At 28.6% G+C, this 18,050-nt stretch overlaps 2 protein-coding genes and 1 non-coding gene across 4 annotated transcripts; all 3 read left to right on the forward strand.

Annotated features, from left to right (window-relative positions):
* Positions 1-2,660: 2,660 nt before the first annotated feature.
* ABCG5 (ABC transporter G family member 5) lies at positions 2,661-7,668 on the forward strand. The gene is made up of 10 exons (XM_004234265.5): positions 2,661-4,266; positions 4,352-4,641; positions 4,887-5,058; positions 5,253-5,375; positions 5,677-5,805; positions 5,901-6,095; positions 6,316-6,402; positions 6,497-6,769; positions 6,871-6,978; positions 7,068-7,668. The coding sequence occupies exons 1-10, from the start codon at positions 3,862-3,864 to the stop codon at positions 7,416-7,418; spliced, it is 2,133 nt and encodes a 710-aa protein (XP_004234313.1). The 5' UTR covers positions 2,661-3,861; the 3' UTR covers positions 7,419-7,668.
* LOC112939971 (U6 spliceosomal RNA) lies at positions 5,094-5,195 on the forward strand. The gene has a single exon (XR_003246315.1). It is a non-coding gene; the product is annotated as a U6 spliceosomal RNA (small nuclear RNA).
* A 4,231-nt stretch (positions 7,669-11,899) lies between the features above and the next one.
* Positions 11,900-13,627, forward strand: LOC101257145 (probable UDP-arabinopyranose mutase 1). Of its 2 annotated transcripts, none has more exons than XM_004234289.5 (4): positions 11,900-12,371; positions 12,480-12,730; positions 12,827-12,995; positions 13,088-13,627. In XM_004234289.5, the coding sequence occupies exons 1-4, from the start codon at positions 12,069-12,071 to the stop codon at positions 13,412-13,414; spliced, it is 1,050 nt and encodes a 349-aa protein (XP_004234337.2). In that variant the 5' UTR covers positions 11,900-12,068; the 3' UTR covers positions 13,415-13,627. The 2 variants fall into 2 exon arrangements, with proteins under 2 accessions (XP_004234337.2, XP_069151313.1); XM_069295212.1 differs by having other exon boundaries at positions 12,008-12,371; positions 12,812-12,995.
* Positions 13,628-18,050: the final 4,423 nt, after the last annotated feature.

The following is an 18,050-nucleotide window of genomic DNA, read 5'->3' on the forward strand; positions in this document are numbered from 1 at the left end:
TTTTTGCAAACGTTTGCTATGGAGCACAATTAAATCAAACCTTAGCTACTCCACTTATTTTAGATTATTAATTTGCTATTATATACAATTTTCTCTTCGATTTATGATATTTGGTCCATTTAATGAAACATTAGAACCATTGTCTTGTCTGGCAAAAGTTTAGAGAACTTGTGTTTATCATCAAAACAAATTTACCTTATAAGAATGACGGTTGTCTTGCATATTTTTTTTTTTCAATATCAAGGATATTTCGACCACGTTTTTGTTACTAAGCTTTTAACCATGTAAAGCAAAAAAAATCCACTTTGTTAAAAAAAAAAAAGTTTTAAATTGAAATTGTATTTGATTTTTTTTTTTAAAGAATATTTAGAATTCCAATTCTATATTTAGTCCAATACTATGAATATCATTTTCTATTTTCACAATAAGACTAACTACTAGACTAAATTGCCTTTATATTTATTTTTTATCTCGCAAATTTTTATATCTCGATAGAATATCTATTAGAGTACAAGTACTATAATCGGAAAAGACAATTAAGTCTTTTTTTTATTTTGAAAATGATAAGTATTTAAAAATAATTATTTTAAATAACATTGACAAGTAAGTAGAAAAATGAGAATTGAAAATTTAGCATACTTTTATTACATGCACAAGGAACCATCTCATCTATGTTTTCCCAATCACGAAATTATATATTTATTATTGTTGTCATTATCGATTTACATAATTTAACTTTGTAAAATATTTTTATATCATTAGTAAATAAAACTTGCTCAAATTAAAATATCTCGATGTACTAGAAAGAGTGTCCCATTAATAACTTCAAAGTCACCAATATTGTAGACACAAATTTGGTTAAAAGTACCTCTCTATGTTCACTCAAATTCCATAATAGTAGTAGCAAAATTGAGCTAAAATATAATGAAAATTATTGCTTTCAATTTAATGAAAGTTGTTAGGTTTATTTACTGCTCTTTTAGTGCCCCCTACTTATCATTTTATTCATTGTAGAGTGCACACGTTGACACCCATCAACTATTAATAAAGGCTATATTCAACCAACCCTAGTACAAAAAATTGAACCCCAAACTACATGTGGGATGATTACGAAATGAAGTTGCTCGAGTCAGAAATTTTAATAAGGAGATTTAGAATTTGTAGAAATAGAAATACGAAATAGTCGAAGGGAGTTCATTATCTACTATATATACATAAAATATTATTTTAACCATGTATAAATAGTATAATTTTCCGTTGAATAGGGTTAGGTCGTTCGGATGAACCTCCTTTAACCAAGGTGGCTCCTCCCCTAGCTCGGATGATAAGTATTTTTACTTTCAAATTAAAAGTTGTAAATTTGAGTCATCAAAAGAGCAAAAAGAATGAAAGCTAAAAGGAAGAACTTAAAAATAAAATTAAGAAAGACAAAAATATATTTTATTTTGATAGTGATCTAAAATTAAATTAAATTAAAAAAGACAAAAATATATTTATTATTATAGGGGTCTAAAATAGGAGTTAAAATAGTCCCTAGAATGTTATCTAATTTTTCTGAATATTTTGAGCTTGACAACGTGAGCACTTTTAGTTCTTTAAATTTGTCAAAAATAAACACAATATTAAACACCAAAAAATTAGTCAAAATCATAGAAAAAACAACACAAAAAAATTACACCAAATACTAAAAAATAAAATAGTAAGTAATTAAAATAGTACCTCATAGAAAAAACAACACAAAAATTATACCAAATACTAAAAAAATAAAATAATAAGTAATTAAATAGTACCTCAGAAACTTGCACTGGATTGTTAAAATAGACCTAAAATAAAATAAATAATACTTTCAAATGTGAGTTTTAATTTAATATTTTCTCATTTCATAGTATTGATTAAATTTTAGTAAATATCTAAAAAAGATTAAAATTGCTTACTTTTAAGATACTTGAAAGATTGGAACTTAATTTTTAGGTGATACTAAAGCATATTTGGCAAATTAGATATTTTTTATAAAAAAATTTGTCTTGACATAATTGATTTGAAAAATATTTTTAAACTAAAAAAATTTGAAAAATACTTCTAACTATGTTTTTTCAAATAAAAAAAAAAGAAGAAATTACTTCACTCAACTTCTCAAAAACAATTTATTTAAAACACTTATTCTTCTTAAAATTTAACATACTTTTAACTTTTTTTTAATAAAAAAACATATGTATTTTTGGCCTCGAAAAAACTTTTTGATCAAACCAATTATTTAATCATTTTAGCTCCTTCAACATGAATATTTATTTATCATTATAAAAAATTAAAATTTTACTTATTATAATATAATACATTGAGAAGTTCATTAATCATTCGGTGCTGACAAATAAAGACTATTGACTATTGTAGTTGGTGTAGTAATATTATAAAACATGATAAGACCCTTCAATTTTAAATGGCAAAATATATATTATAAAAATTTGAAAATGAAAAAATGACTGATAAATGTCATTATTTTTGGGTCGATTTTGAAATAAATGCCCACCCAACCAACACCTACCAATAGTACTCATTTAATGAGCTCACAAAACTAAAAGAAATATTGGCTTCATGGGAATATGTCAATATCTTCTTCTATAGTATTTATTTATTTATCCTTTGGGATTGAAGTCCAGTTTGAGATATTTACTACTAGCTATTGCGATACAAAATTTAAATTTCGATAAATCAAAAATAATATTATTATTTTTCTGATTTTTTTTCATAACATAATTTATTTCGAATTAAGGTTTCATTGTTATACATTTAATTTTTGTAATATTCATAAACCAAACCTATCCATTTTTTTTTGAAAAAATAGTCTGTAATGGAAAAATATTATGGGAGATTAATGTTTAAATGTCAGTACAAATTAAAAAAAATACTACTATTACTTTGGATAATTTTTCTTATTTGTCTAAATTTTAGCAGACAAATATTGATCGGACATGTGTAGGTTCACACAAAATATACTCTGATCACAAATTATCCGTGTTTTGTTTTCCCTGTGAGGTTCAAAGTTATGTAAACTTGAATCAAACAATTTAAAATGTATTCCTTCTATATACTGACATGAAAATTTTATAATTTATGGTATTATCAAGTTTTCTTTAGTCTAATTTAATTTAAGTAATTAATCAAATTAACTCTCGAAAAAAAATTATACACTTACTTAAGTAACAAATACTTACACTTTTTCATTTTACTGACCTCAATATAAAAATGCAGGATTATTTTATCATGTGTTTGGTTGGAGTTATTAGGTCCTCCTAATAGTAGTACTCCCAATTTTCATCATTTATATATCGTAGTATTGAAATAATTTATCCCAAAATAACTTATTTTGAGATTAACTTATTTTCGACCAAACGCCTCAAATATTGAACGAATGAAATACACATGATTAAAATAATCGAGATAACTAAGACATCCATCCATATTTGGTTTTGCGCTTAATGAAGTTGGATGGGTCGATAGTTGTTATGAATGAGCATGTGAATTCAGTGATTATACAATTCAAATTCAGTCAAATACATAACTATTTCATTTTTTTCCCTTCTACCCATTTCACTCATACATACAATATTCATTTCTTTGCTACATTCTGCAAAGAATTTTTTTTTTAAAAAAAAATTAGTTATTTCCTCATCTTTGTCCATACCTAGCCGATTTATACATGCACCCCTTTTAGTAGAAAAAAAAAAATAAAAAACATCCATGCTTATGCATTGAGTTTTCCCTTTTAATTCCTCTGTTTTCAGATTGGAGAAAAGTCCAAAATATTTAATCTATTTTAGTTGTTTTGTCCAAAATAGAAGTGATCTAATCTAAAGGTTAGATATGAGGAATTCGTCATCGTCTACTACTTCAGCAAATGATGTGATGATGGAAATTGAAGCGAATAAACCACAAGGTAATGGTATCGTTGTAGGTGGGTTGAGTCCGTTGAGTGAAACATTATGGAAGGAGAAAAGAAATACAGAGTTTATTGGTGATGTTTCTGCTAGATTGGCTTGGAAAGATCTAACAGTAATGGTTACTCTTAATAATGGTGAAACACAGAATGTTCTAGAAGGACTTACTGGTTATGCTGAACCTGGAACTTTTACTGCGTTAATGGGTCCTTCTGGTTCTGGAAAGTCTACTCTTCTCGATGCTCTCTCTGGTCGTCTTGCTTCGAACGCTTTTCTATCCGGCAGAGTTTTGCTTAATGGACGTAAAGCTAATCTCTCTTTTGGAACTGCGGTATGTAGGAAAACAGATCTTACTCTGTTTTTTTTTTTGCTTTTTTTCGTAGAGGTGCTGAAACTTTTGGGTTTTTTTTTTAAAGGCATATGTGACGCAAGATGATACGTTGATTGGGACATTGACAGTTAGAGAGACGATATCGTATTCTGCTAGACTACGCCTTCCTGATCGGATGCCATGGTTGGAGAAACGGACGTTGATTGAGAGTACTATTATTGAAATGGGACTTCAGGATTGTGCTGATACAGTTATTGGAAACTGGCATTTACGTGGTATAAGTGGAGGAGAAAAAAGGAGAGTTAGTATCGCGCTTGAGATTCTTATGAGGCCTAGATTGCTCTTCCTTGATGAGCCAACTAGTGGTCTTGACAGGTACTTGCTTTGAGATCTATGGAAGATTGTTACTCAACTACTCGTTATTATCTCAAAAACTCATATTTCTTTGTTTATTCCAAATTACTTGGAAGTCTGTTAGTTGAGTGAGTATCTGACAAATCAACTCCAGAAACGAATCTATGCATTTATTTTTTTGGATTTTTACTTATATAAACTTACCTGTGTTTACGGGTAGTTTGTGTTGTTTTATAGGTTACTAATCTAACTTTCTTTTTTCATAGTGCTTCGGCGTTCTTTGTTACACAGACACTACGTGGTCTGTCGAGAGATGGAAGGACTGTGATAGCTTCAATTCATCAGCCGAGTAGTGAAGTATTTGAGTTGTTTGACAGATTATATTTGCTTTCTGGAGGCAAAACAGTTTACTTTGGTCAAGCTTCTGAAGCATATGAGGCAAGATTCACTCTTCCCAGCTCTACTTCCCTTTTTTTTCTTCGGGGACATCTGATAAAATTGGAACAATACGGAGAAGATCAATGTGATTCCTGTGCTAGAATGGGACCAAACAAATTGAGAAATAGACTCGTGCTACTTTTGTTATTGCTTTTGATAATCATCTAAATTCTTAGAAAATTCTGTGTTTGCAGTTCTTTGCACAAGCTGGATTTCCTTGTCCTGCTCTAAGAAATCCATCAGATCATTTCCTACGATGTATCAATTCTGATTTCGACAAAGTTAAGGCAACTCTAAAGGGGTCGATGAAGCTACGGGTAATTCAAGTTTCTTTCCTTTGATCATCTTGTTCCCCTTGAAAAATTATCAAATCTTTGTTACCTTAGGTTAATGTTTTATAAAATATGTGTTTTTTTTAAATTGCTGGTGTTGATCTGTTTCTCAGAAGGGAACTATTGAAGTATGTGTACCATAAGCTTTTGTTTCAGATAATACTGCAATATAATAATCAAATATATACAGCCTGTCTTATCTTTTCTTAAGCCAAACTAAACTACTTTTAAGCAATATTAGCATCGTTTTCTTCATTTAAATTTGTGTTTTCTGATTCCTAATCAGTTTGAGTCCAATGAGGATCCTCTTGACAAAACAACGACAGCTGAAGCTATACGCATCTTAGTAGACTATTATCGTCGTTCTCAGTACAGCTACTCAGCTAATGAAAGGGTTGAAGAAATGTCGAAAGTTGTAAGTTTCAATGTTTCAATACTATGTCATCCATCTAACCATGTTTTATTATCAGATACGATTACTGATTATGTTTTTTTTTTGGTGTATCACAGAAAGGAACAGTGCTAGATTCTGGAGGAAGTCAGGCTAGTTTCTTTATGCAGGCCTACACCTTAACGAAACGTTCCTTTGTTAACATGTCAAGAGACTTTGGTTATTACTGGTTGAGGCTTGTTATCTACTTGGTGGTCACTATCTGCATTGGAACTATCTATCTTAACGTGGGAACCGGTTATAGTTCCATCCTGGTAACATCCTAATTCCATTGAATCAGAATGTGATTAAGCATTTTACCTTCTATATACTGACAGTCAGTGTAAAAGATCTTTTATACGATTAGATCAGCTAAAAGATAACTAGAGCCAGGTTAATACAACCATAGAGTTGAACGATTTTAACTTGTTCCTTTGTAACAAGTGAGAAGAAATCAACCTTATTTCCGATATGTTTTCAACTGTTATGAAACAGGCAAGAGGAGCATGTGCATCATTCGTCTTTGGATTTGTGACATTCATGTCAATTGGAGGATTCCCTTCTTTCGTCGAAGATATGAAGGTTTGCATCTTGTGTCATAATCTCGAAAAAAACTAACCAATTTTTTTGGCAACACAAAATGACAACTTGAGCTTTTTTTTCTCTTTGAGAACAGGTTTTTCAAAGAGAGAGGATGAATGGGCACTATGGTGTTTTTGCATTTGTCGTGAGCAATACCTTATCTGCAATGCCATTTCTGATACTGATCACCTTTCTTTCTGGCACTGTATGCTATTTCATGGTCCGGTTACACCCGGGCTTCACGCACTATTTATTCTTTGTAATATGCCTCTACGCCAGTGTCACTGTTGTCGAAAGCTTGATGATGGTCATAGCTAGTGTTGTCCCTAATTTCCTCATGGGTATCATTATAGGTGCTGGAATCCAGGTAATAAACTTTCATCGTTTCCCCATTCAATTCGTCCAAAATTACAACGAATTTTCAAGAGTCTTAATTAACTTTTTGTTCTGTTTTCATTTTGATGCTAGGGAATATTTATGTTAGTCTCTGGATACTTTCGACTCCCCAACGACATCCCAAAGCCTTTCTGGCGTTACCCTATGTCTTACCTCAGTTTCCATTTCTGGGCACTACAGGTAAGACTCATTTAACTTCAATACTCTGACGGTGTCACAAACACGTCTTATTTTTAACTATTTTTAAATGTTTCTTGTATATTGTACAGGGGCAATATCAAAACGATTTGATGGGATTGGAGTTTGATAACTCGAGTCCTGATCTCCCCAAAATCCCAGGTGAATTCATACTGGAGCAGATATTCCAAATTGATCTGAACAGATCAAAATGGATAGACGTGAGTGTGATCTTCGTGATGATAATCACCTATCGTATTATCTTCTTTATCATGATCAAGATCAACGAAGATGTAACCCCGTGGATCAGAGGTTACATTGCTAGAAGAAAAATGCAGCAGAAGAATGGAAATCAAAAACAGACAATTGCTCCATATGGTCTTACTCAATCACCCTCTCTCAGGGCCTATGTTGGAAACAATGGACCAAATAGCAATAGGTAAAATGGAGTCATAACAAATGTTAATTAATAATATCAAAAGGACAAAAAAGAAGAAATATGCATGGAGGCTTAATTTATTTGTTAAAACCTCTTATGACAAGTGGTTAATTGCAAGAAATTTGTATTAAAATTATATACGAGATGATGGTAGTTAATTTTTTCTTTTTTCTTTTTGCCACATTTAACCATTCTTCAGCTTCATGTAATGTGCTAGTATGAATTTATCAGCTACAAATGTTGTTGTTTTTCTTCTTTTGGTTATGCAGATAGTTTTCTTCATTTTACCATCATTTTATGTTGCTTTCAAGTTCTATATGTAGGGGCAATGTTGGTTTATGATATGGTAGATATCGAATTATTATATTGAAATTAAAAAAATTTTATTTTGTGCGAGGGAAATAATTTTCTCGGTATTTAGTTGTATGAGAGAGAATCATATAATTTATTAAACGAATGCATTTAATATATCATAATTTTATTCATTAAAATTGTAAGATTGACGATGTGTGAGTACAAGTTAAATTAAAACAAATGATACAAAGTTGGTAACAACTAACAATCAATACACGTGATCCACACCCCATACCACCCAGACAGCTGATACAACCTATTAGTGAACTAATACAACAACTAAACTAGAATAGTAGTAGTTACTAATGACAAATAAACAGACTTTAATTGAAATTAATATTTTAAAGTCATTAAATTATAAGAATTTATTTTTTAAAAAGTCATTGAATTTTATTTTACATGAATAAAAATCACCTAATCTAAGGTTTTTATGTTTAAAAATCACTCAACTACATCACAAAAAGACTATAAACATTTGTGTCATATAAATAATTGTTATTCTCACATTGTTATTGATATCATTAACTTTTATATTATCAAGTTCCTATTTCTCTCTCAATTCATTTCATGGATTCTCAACATAAGAAGAGTAATCGCCAACATAAGAAATGGAAGAACTAAAGTCGTATGGGTTCACAAAGATTCTGTGGTTAAAAAGCAAAAAAAATATATCGAAGTTATTTTGATAATTCAATAATTTTATTATTTCAATTCGAAGTTCTTAGTTGTATCAACTTTTCCTGTTTTTGGTGTTTTGAGAGTCTGCCTGATTATGTTTATATGTAACTTAAGTGAATCCTAAACCAATTTGAAGAGTTCAGAGTTAAACTAAGAATCAAGTAAGAGTATACTAAATACTATGAAGTTTTAAAAAGATATTAAAACTAGTTATATGTATTATGTAGAATGCAAAGATATTATAATTAGTAATTGATGTGTATCAAAAGTGTCAAATCTTTTCTCTTTTTTAAATCAAAAATTGTTTTAAATGGGTAAACAAAAAATGTTTATTTTGTTTAATTCTTTTATAGGTTTTTTTTTTAGTATAATTTACCTAAATCTCATAGTGTTAAAAGATAATTATATTATTTTTTTGTTTTTTTTTAAATTACAAAAATCCCTTAAAATTATGGATTTCGGATACATCACTGACTTACAGAGTCACTAGCACGCATCCAGATACATGTGAGAGATGTATCAGAGAGAGAATGGATGTATCAAAGAGGAGATAGGACATCTAGATACATTACTAGACTTTTAGATACATCAACCGACATCAGATTACATATGTGAGAGATGCATTGAGAGAGGAGTAATGTATTAGAAAGGGGAGGGATCTATCCGGGGGGTGGGGGTGGGGGGATATGGATAAATCACCGAGAGGAAGAGTGATGCATCCAAAGGGGATTTTATTTATTTATTTTTAAAAAAGTAGGAAGTTTTAAAGATTATGGTAAAATAAAATGTGTATTTAGGTAATTTTTTCTATTTTTTATGATTTTTTTATTTCTTTTTTCTCACGAATAAATTTAATTTAGAAAAATTTATGAAACATATAATATTATTAATTTTGAAAAATTATTTTGAATACATTTCAAAATAAAAAAACTCATGGATTTTTTTAAAATAATTTTGTAAAAAATATTTCTTTTTCAGAAAATGTATAGTATTAAGCTCAAATTGTATTTTATTCATAGTTTTTTGTTCATTTTTTTCAATAAAAAAATATGATGTCAAATTATTTATTTATTGTTTTTCATTTTAAAGGTGCGACTCCTTTCAAAAAATTTGCGTACGCCATTGCCTCTAAATAAACATATTTACAATAATTAAACTATTATTATTAGCTAGTTATCGCTGAAAATTATTTTTATAATAATGTATACCAAGGATGAAGCTACACCTTAGCATGAGCGGTCAGATAAACAATCTTCGTTGAATTTTTTTTTTACAAGTACATATATAAAATATCAATAGTTTAAATGTATATAAATTGTTGAACAATCTTAACTAACTAAAGAAAGATAGTTCACTAGTTAAGGTTATTTAAAGTTGCTGCAAGGTCTTGGGTTCAGGCCCAAACAAAGATGATTTGTTTAGTTTTTTTTAGTTTCATTTTTTAAGAGAAAAAAGTCGCCTCCAGGGCTTGGGTTCGAGTTCGGACTATTTCTTTTTAGATTTGCTTTTTAGAGAACAAAAGTGAAATTTCAATCTTTATAATTTTACCAATATGTTTTTTTTTTCTTTTTTTAAAGTGTAAACATCCTTGAAGAAAATCCTAATTTTGTCACTGGTATATATTCAAGGGACGTAAACTTCTTTTATTTGATTCAATATGTTGTATACATAATACTTAGTTTTGACTTTATTTTATTACTTACGTAGAATCCTTGATTAGCTAGCTTAATGATATCGTGAAAATGAAAAGTTCAAAAAGATTAGTCTTAGATCATATGTCCATCTTCAATCCACCTCTATTTTACTTTTCATTCTCTATATTTGGAGAGTAAAATACAGAAATGACACTTCAATCCACCTCCAAAACACTCTTTATTCTTCAAACTTAGAGAGTTGAATAGTAGTTCTCCAAATTTGGAGAATTACTATTCACACTCTTTATTTCGCTTTTTTCAATATTTTATTATTATTTTCATTACTTTCTAATCAACATATTATTTTACATATAATTTCATTAATTAAATTTCCAATATTCATAATTCTTTTTAAATGTAATATGATGTTTTTAAAAATATATTGTTTAATATATACTACTTTAATTTAAATTAATAGTTTTTTTTATTTTTTCCTAATTTTCATCAATAATAAATTTATATTTTATTATTAATTTTCATTATAAAGAATACACTAAATTAAAATGGTAAGATGAAAATTTTAGTTTAAATATAAGATAACAATACAATACATAAGATAATAATTTAAACACAAGATAAACTACAATACATAACATAATAATTAATTCATGATGAAACAAGAATCATGTCGAAAAGATGTTGAACGTGCATTCAGAGTTCTGCAATTATTGCAGGACCATCATGTTTTTGGAGAAAGGAAGGACTACATGTATTATACTGCGCGACATGATAATTGAGGATGAACGTGATCTTAATGCACCAATTCAAGATGTCGTAGAGGTCAACTCCAACGACAAAAATGGTGGTAAATGAAAATTTCCGGTTTGAACAATTTTTAGCGAGACATAAAAATAAGGCATAATACATATATTGGACCTATACTTGGATTCAAATTTTAACTTTGACCTCCAACTTTCATAATGCACAAACAGACACTTTAACTATCCAACTTTTAAATAAATAAACACATGAGTCCTACATGGCACAATACACTTAGGACAAAAAATGACATATAGGATGACATGTAGGACATGCGTGTATTTGTTCAATTTTATACAAGTTTAAGTGTCTACTTGTGCACAACCAAAATTGAAGGGCATAAATGTGATCTGAAGCCAAGTTAAAGGGCATATTTATGTATTACGCCTAAAAATATTTAAGAACAAAGGTGCTCATTTTGTACTTCGTAATGCATTAATAGAACATTTATGTGAGCAACGTAATAATTTCGAAAACAGAGAACTAGATCGAAATTGATTGTCTGGAAAAATAAAAAATTATATATTTGGAGAGTAAAATATAGCGTGGGATCTGAGAATAAAAACGGGTGAGATTGGGGAGTAAATGATTAAAAAAAATCATTCACGGTGGTAAAAGGTAATAATATGAAATAATAAATTTATGAGGAAATATTAATTTCGTATGGTTTTAGCATGTAACTGACAACTTCGATCATAATTTAGGTGGATTTAAATGCCTTATTGCTTTTCAAATGTTTTCCATATTTTTTAAAGGGAATTTTTTTAATTTTTTTTTTAATGAAATCTCTATAATATGAGATTCACTAAATAAGTTTGACTTGACTGTTGAGTGTTGACCAAGCAAATATGGAGAGTTAATTATATAGTACAAAATATTATTAAGTGAATGGTAAAATAGTCATGAGATTTACTAACTAAAGTTGAACATCTTGGTTGATTTTTTTTCTAAGTTGACCAAGATAATAATAATATATAGTCCAAAGTAATATAAAGTAAATGGTAAAAGAAATTAGAATTAATAGAGCCAAAACAATTTAATGTAATTTTCTCTTAAGTTTTGAACATATTAACCTCTGAGTACTATATATAGACCTCTCTATATGTCATGATACTTGCTAAGTAAAGAGGAACAGAAATACCATTTGATTAAAAAAAAGAAGAAGAAGAATGGCTCCAACTTTGAATGGTGAGGTAGACATAGTGATACCAACCATAAGAAGCTTGAACTTCTTGGAGAATTGGAGGCCATTCTTTGAGCCATATCATTTGATCATCATTCAAGATGGTGATCCCACCAAGGAAATCAAGGTCCCTGAGGGCTTCGATTACGAGCTCTATAATCGCAATGATATCAACAGGATTCTTGGTCCTAAGGCCAATTGCATCTCCTTCAAGGATGGTGCTTGTCGTTGCTTCGGCTTCTTGGTTTCTAAGAAGAAGTTTATCTATACTATTGATGATGATTGCTTTGTGAGTACTTGTTTGTTGGTTTTGTGTAGATAAGATTTAATATGTGTTGTATTTTATTTGTGAAAGATTTGATTTTTTTTCTTGTGTGTGTGTGTGTTTGTGATGAAGGTGGCTAAGGATCCAAGTGGGAAAGAAATTGATGCATTGGCTAAGCATCTTGAAAATCTGACAAAACCATCCACACCCTACTTCTTCAACACTCTGTATGATCCATACAGAGAAGGTGCTGATTTCGTTCGAGGGTATCCGTTTAGCTTGAGGGCTGGTGTACCAACTGCTGTCTCTCATGGACTCTGGCTTAACATCCCTGATTACGATGCCCCCACTCAGCTCGTCAAGCCTCTGGATCGTAACACCAGGTTAGTTCATTGTAGCGTATAATCTATGTGGTAAAAACATTCGATACATACTTTTTTACTCAATAATGATAAACTTTCTAGTGTTGGTTCAAACAGGTATGTGGATGCTGTGTTGACAATCCCTAAAGGGACTCTGTATCCCATGTGTGCTATGAACCTTGCGTTTAACAGAGAACTTATCGGTGCTGCTATGTACTTTGGGATTATGGGTGATGGACAGCCTCTTGGCAGATATGATGATATGTGGGCTGGCTGGTGTACCAAAGTATGATTGATAATCTGTTTCTTGATTTTGTTTAAATGTGTTGAGACAGTCACCCATTTTTGTTTTAAACGCGGAGTGTTTGAAAAATGCAGGTGGTGTGTGATCATTTGGGCTATGGTGTGAAGACAGGGCTGCCATATTTATGGCACAGCAAGGCTAGCAATCCGTTCGTGAACCTGAAGAAGGAATACAACGGGCTGTTCTGGCAAGAAGAGATGATTCCCTTCTTTCAATCTGTGATCTTACCTAAAAAATGCACCAATGCTCAAGAATGCTATCTCGAGCTCGCTAAGCAAGCCAAGGAAAAGCTTGGTCCAGTTGATCCATATTTCAACAACCTTGCTGATGCTATGGTCACCTGGATTGAGGCCTGGGAAGAATTCAACGCACCAGCAAATGTCAAGAACGGGTCTGCTTAGTCGCCTAGTTCATTTCGTTTCATGATGAATCAATCTTGAAACGACATTTCTATCGTTTTCATTAAGTTCTGTTTTTATCATTTCCTAGCTAGTGACTCAGTGTACTAGAATATTGAGTTACCCTTGTCTGCAGCAACATATTAAATAGTTGCAATATATATGCTTGCTTCTTCTGCTTGCATAAGAAATAAAAAATCGGATTTCCTTTTTTTATCTCCTGGAATTGATATAGTATCATTACTTCATACTAACAAATTGAAATATCACAAAAACACACAAGATCCCAATTACAAATTCTGCAAGTTTAACAAGATAGACTCATCATTCATCGTATTCATAACAAGTCGAGAAAATTGATTAACCAACCACGATCACAAAAGCTCAAGTTGGGACTAGAACAACTTCTTCTACTTGCTTCCCAATTCCTATCATCAAGCAAATGCCTCGTGTGAACACCGATACAATGATTGCAAAAATAATCACAACAAGTAACCATAAACAAGTCCTACAACGCCTCTCCTTCCGTTCCAGCAGATTTACTGGTGCTCTGTGATTGCCTTCAATCATCCTAATTTCGCGTTCTTTTGATACTTTTTCAGTCGAAAAAGAAGAAATTGATGAACCAGATATCAAAGAATCACCATCAACATTCTCATTGTCATCCATTTTTTCATGTAAAACAATACAATCACTTTCTTGTGAATTAGAAGTATCAGTCGTAATAGAACTTTTCTCATCACTAATTTCTCCGAAAAGGCGTCTGCCTTTAAGTTTACCACTGGCTATTGCAGTTCTTCTGTCACATATTATTTCTTCAACAAACAAATCATTCTTCTTCTTTACTACTCTCCAATTAACCCCTTCTTCTTCAAACGGAGATTCGTTGTTTTGTAGTGATGACATTAAACTTCTTGGTGATTTTTCAAGAAGTTTAAAAAAGTCTAATGTAGTAATAGTAGTACTACAAGAGTCTGATTTATCAGAAATTTGAGGAAAATTTAGTGATTTATTGGATCTCTTATAATTGTCCCAATCTTTTTCAAGATTAATTAACTGTTGGTAAAGTGCTCTGTTTGATCTTTTCATTATGATGATTTTTGCTTCTTTTTTTCAGTATTGAGACAATTTTTTGCTTTTGTATTGTGGGGTTTCTATAGTTTTATTTTTGAAAAAAGTTGAAAAAGTTTAGTTTTTTTCTTCAAGAAAGAAGGATTATCTGTGGTAAACTAACTGTATGAGATTAAATCGGGATTTTAAAAATTAATCATCTCTTCTTATGGTTTTTTGAAATTTGATTTTGTGATAAGTTTTACCGGTCTTATTTGAACTAATAATACCCTTTGGTAATTTTCTAACCCACACGAATAGATAAGTGCACGTTTTGATGCGTGTGGCTCGGACTTTTTAAAAATATGATGAGGTAATGTTATTTACATGAACTTAATAAATTCAATAATTTTTGTTCAGATTATAAATATATATTAAAAATCTACAAAGTATCTAAAATTATTTGTTTGTGAATCCAATTATTATTCTTTATCAACTTGAGGTCGTAATTTGAAACTTATAAACTCTAAATGTGTGTTAGATTCTTCAAAAGTAATAGTTCATTTTCGAAGAATTTGACTTGTATACTGCAATAATTTTTAAAAGTCTGATCAGAGCGTTTTTAATTGTGTCACTTGAGTTAAACATGGTTTCACTATAAGTTGAAGCATGCAAACGTTGTTTGAATAAATTTTCGTCTTCTATCTTTCTCAATTACTCTTGTTTTTTAATCGAACAACATAAGTTGATTCAAAAATCTAAAATTTATGAATTTGAATTTTGAAAATTTATAACAGTTCATTTGATTCCTAAGTACGAAATCAACTATGTCTATATATTTACTAAGTTTTTACTTAAATAACGAAATTAATTATGTCTACATATTTACTAAGTTTTTAATACATAAATAAAGTTTAAATTGGAGCCGGGGCTTTTCCTAATTTGAGGGAGTTATAATTAATACTTTGTCCGTCTAACAACACTTATCAATTATTGACTTGGTACACTTTTTAAGAAATAATAAATAATGAAATAGTATTATTATTGTTATAAATATATTTGTGTTATAGTGAATATCTAATTATGTGGAGTCCTACACTTGTAGGATATGATTAGAAATTTTACTTGGGGACCAAATAAGGTTTTCCCTATAAATAAAGGGTTTTCTTCAAAAGATCTATGAATCATAAATATACTTCAAGAGAAATAAGAAGTTTTTTCTCTTCCCGTACTTTCTTCTTATTCTTAAATTTCATATAGTTTCATAACAACAATATTAATTTTTAACTTTATTAAATTTTTTTTTTTTTAAATATGTTAGATGATAAATAATATTATTTAATAGTAAAGATAAAATAGATATAAACAAAATAAATCATCTCTTAGTTTTTAAAATTGAACAAATATTATTAAATAAATATTTTTAATTTAATGAAAAACTATTATTAAACGTAGGGAATAAAATGCAATGCTCAATGGTTGAGTACCAACAAAGCAAATCTCTATTTATTGCTTGTGTTCTGAAAATGAAATTTTGAGGTGGTATCTTATGATACTTCTTGATTTACGTGTTACTAATGCCTAATTGTTTCTTCAAGACGTATAAATCTGAATACATATCTGAATATTAAGGTATTGTTTTTGGATCTAAATATTAAATTATTAGGAATGTTTGTTTTTAATATCTGAATGTACATATGAAATTAAACGTTATATCAATAAAATATTATAAAAATCTAGAATATAATTTTTTTATTAGAAAATAATATTTTGAATACTTTTATATAACAATGTAATATGATTCTTTTTAAGAATTCAACATTAACTTACGTTATTAAATACGATTATTTTTTGCACTCAAAAACTTTAAGAATCTAATCTAATGCAATGCAATGTAAAATATCATATAGAGTAGTAATATATTGTTTATGAAAACATTTTATTTTATAATAGGTATTTGTTATTGTTATCCATAAAATAATTAATATTTTTTTATTTTCTGAAATCGTGCTAAATATTGTACCATAAGATTGCTTATCAATTCAAATATATTGATTAATTTATGAAAGTAAAAAGCGTATATTAAGTTAATAAGAATAAAAGAAATTATAACGATAAGCAATTAACATTAATTAAACAAGAAAACAAAGTGACTTTTATGACTTGTTGTGATGTAGTCAAATTAAGATGACCCTTATAAGGAAATAAACAAACAAATTTAATAAACTAAATTTGAATAATTAAGATTCAGTACTAAAAAGACAAATACACTTGGAGCATCTCCAGCCCTAACCACTATTTTAGTCTCCAAATATTAATTTTTTTTCATTTTTTCAGACAATAAACCTTCAACTCCAACTCAATTTTATATTTTACCCTCGAAAAATGAATTTGTTTTCTCACTCCTTAATATTATATTATTATTTATATTTCATTCTTATCTTTTTATTTCATAATATAATTTTTTATTTAATAAATCACTTTGTATAATTTTCATGTAATATAAATATATTTTTTGAAAAATTTTATTTAATTTAAAATTTTATTTTATCCTAAGTTTCTAAATTACATAAATTGCAAATAAATACTATATAATATACAAATTAATGTACATAAATTGCAATTAAAATTGTTGCGATAAAATTATTAAGTTATTCATTGAGTTATCTCATATTTAAATTATAATGTTATGCATTGTATTTTCAAATCAAAATATTCATCTTATCATTTTAATTTTGTGATCATAGTGACAATTAATAATGATATCAAATCACATTAAAGTGAATATTTTTTTTTAAAATTAAAATATTATTAATTCGAAATCAAAATAGATTAAATAATTTATTTTTAAAACATTATATTAGATTAAAAAAGAATTATGTACATTAAACACTTAATTAATGATTTATATGAAAAAAATATGTTAATGTAAAATAATAGAATAATAATAAAACAATTAAAAAGTAAAATAGAGAATGCGAATATCAATTCTCCAAATTTGGAGTACTACTATTCATCTCTATATATATAGAAAATAAGAAATCTCTAACCCACCTTTATTTTACTCTCTATTCTCTATATTTAGAGAGTAAAATAAAGAACGAGTTTCTAACCCCCCTCCATATTACTCTCGATTCTCCATTTATAGAGAGGTGAATAGTAGTTCTCCAACTCTATTTCACTTTTTGATTATTTTAATATTATTTCTATTGTATCATTCATTAAGTCTTTATTATTTGTAATTAATTTTTTAATATAATATAACATCTAAAAACACATTATTGGCAAGTTACTATTTTAATCCGAATTAATATTTTTTTTAAAAAAAATAATCAACACTTTGAATATGTAATTTCAAATTATTTTAATTATTTATATTATATGAAATTAATAATTAAGTCTTTAATTTTTGAATTATTTTCTAAGTAATATAACATCTAAAAAAACATACAATTGATAAGTATACTATATATTTTCATCCCGAATTAATAATTTTTCAATTTTTTAATTAAAAAAAATTGTCACTTTAAGTATTTAATTTTAAATTATAATTATTTTTTATAATGAGACGAATCTGAATGATTAAGTT

Source organism: Solanum lycopersicum, chromosome 3 (genome assembly GCF_036512215.1).
Source record: "Solanum lycopersicum chromosome 3, SLM_r2.1".
Lineage (NCBI taxonomy): Eukaryota > Viridiplantae > Streptophyta > Magnoliopsida > Solanales > Solanaceae > Solanum > Solanum lycopersicum.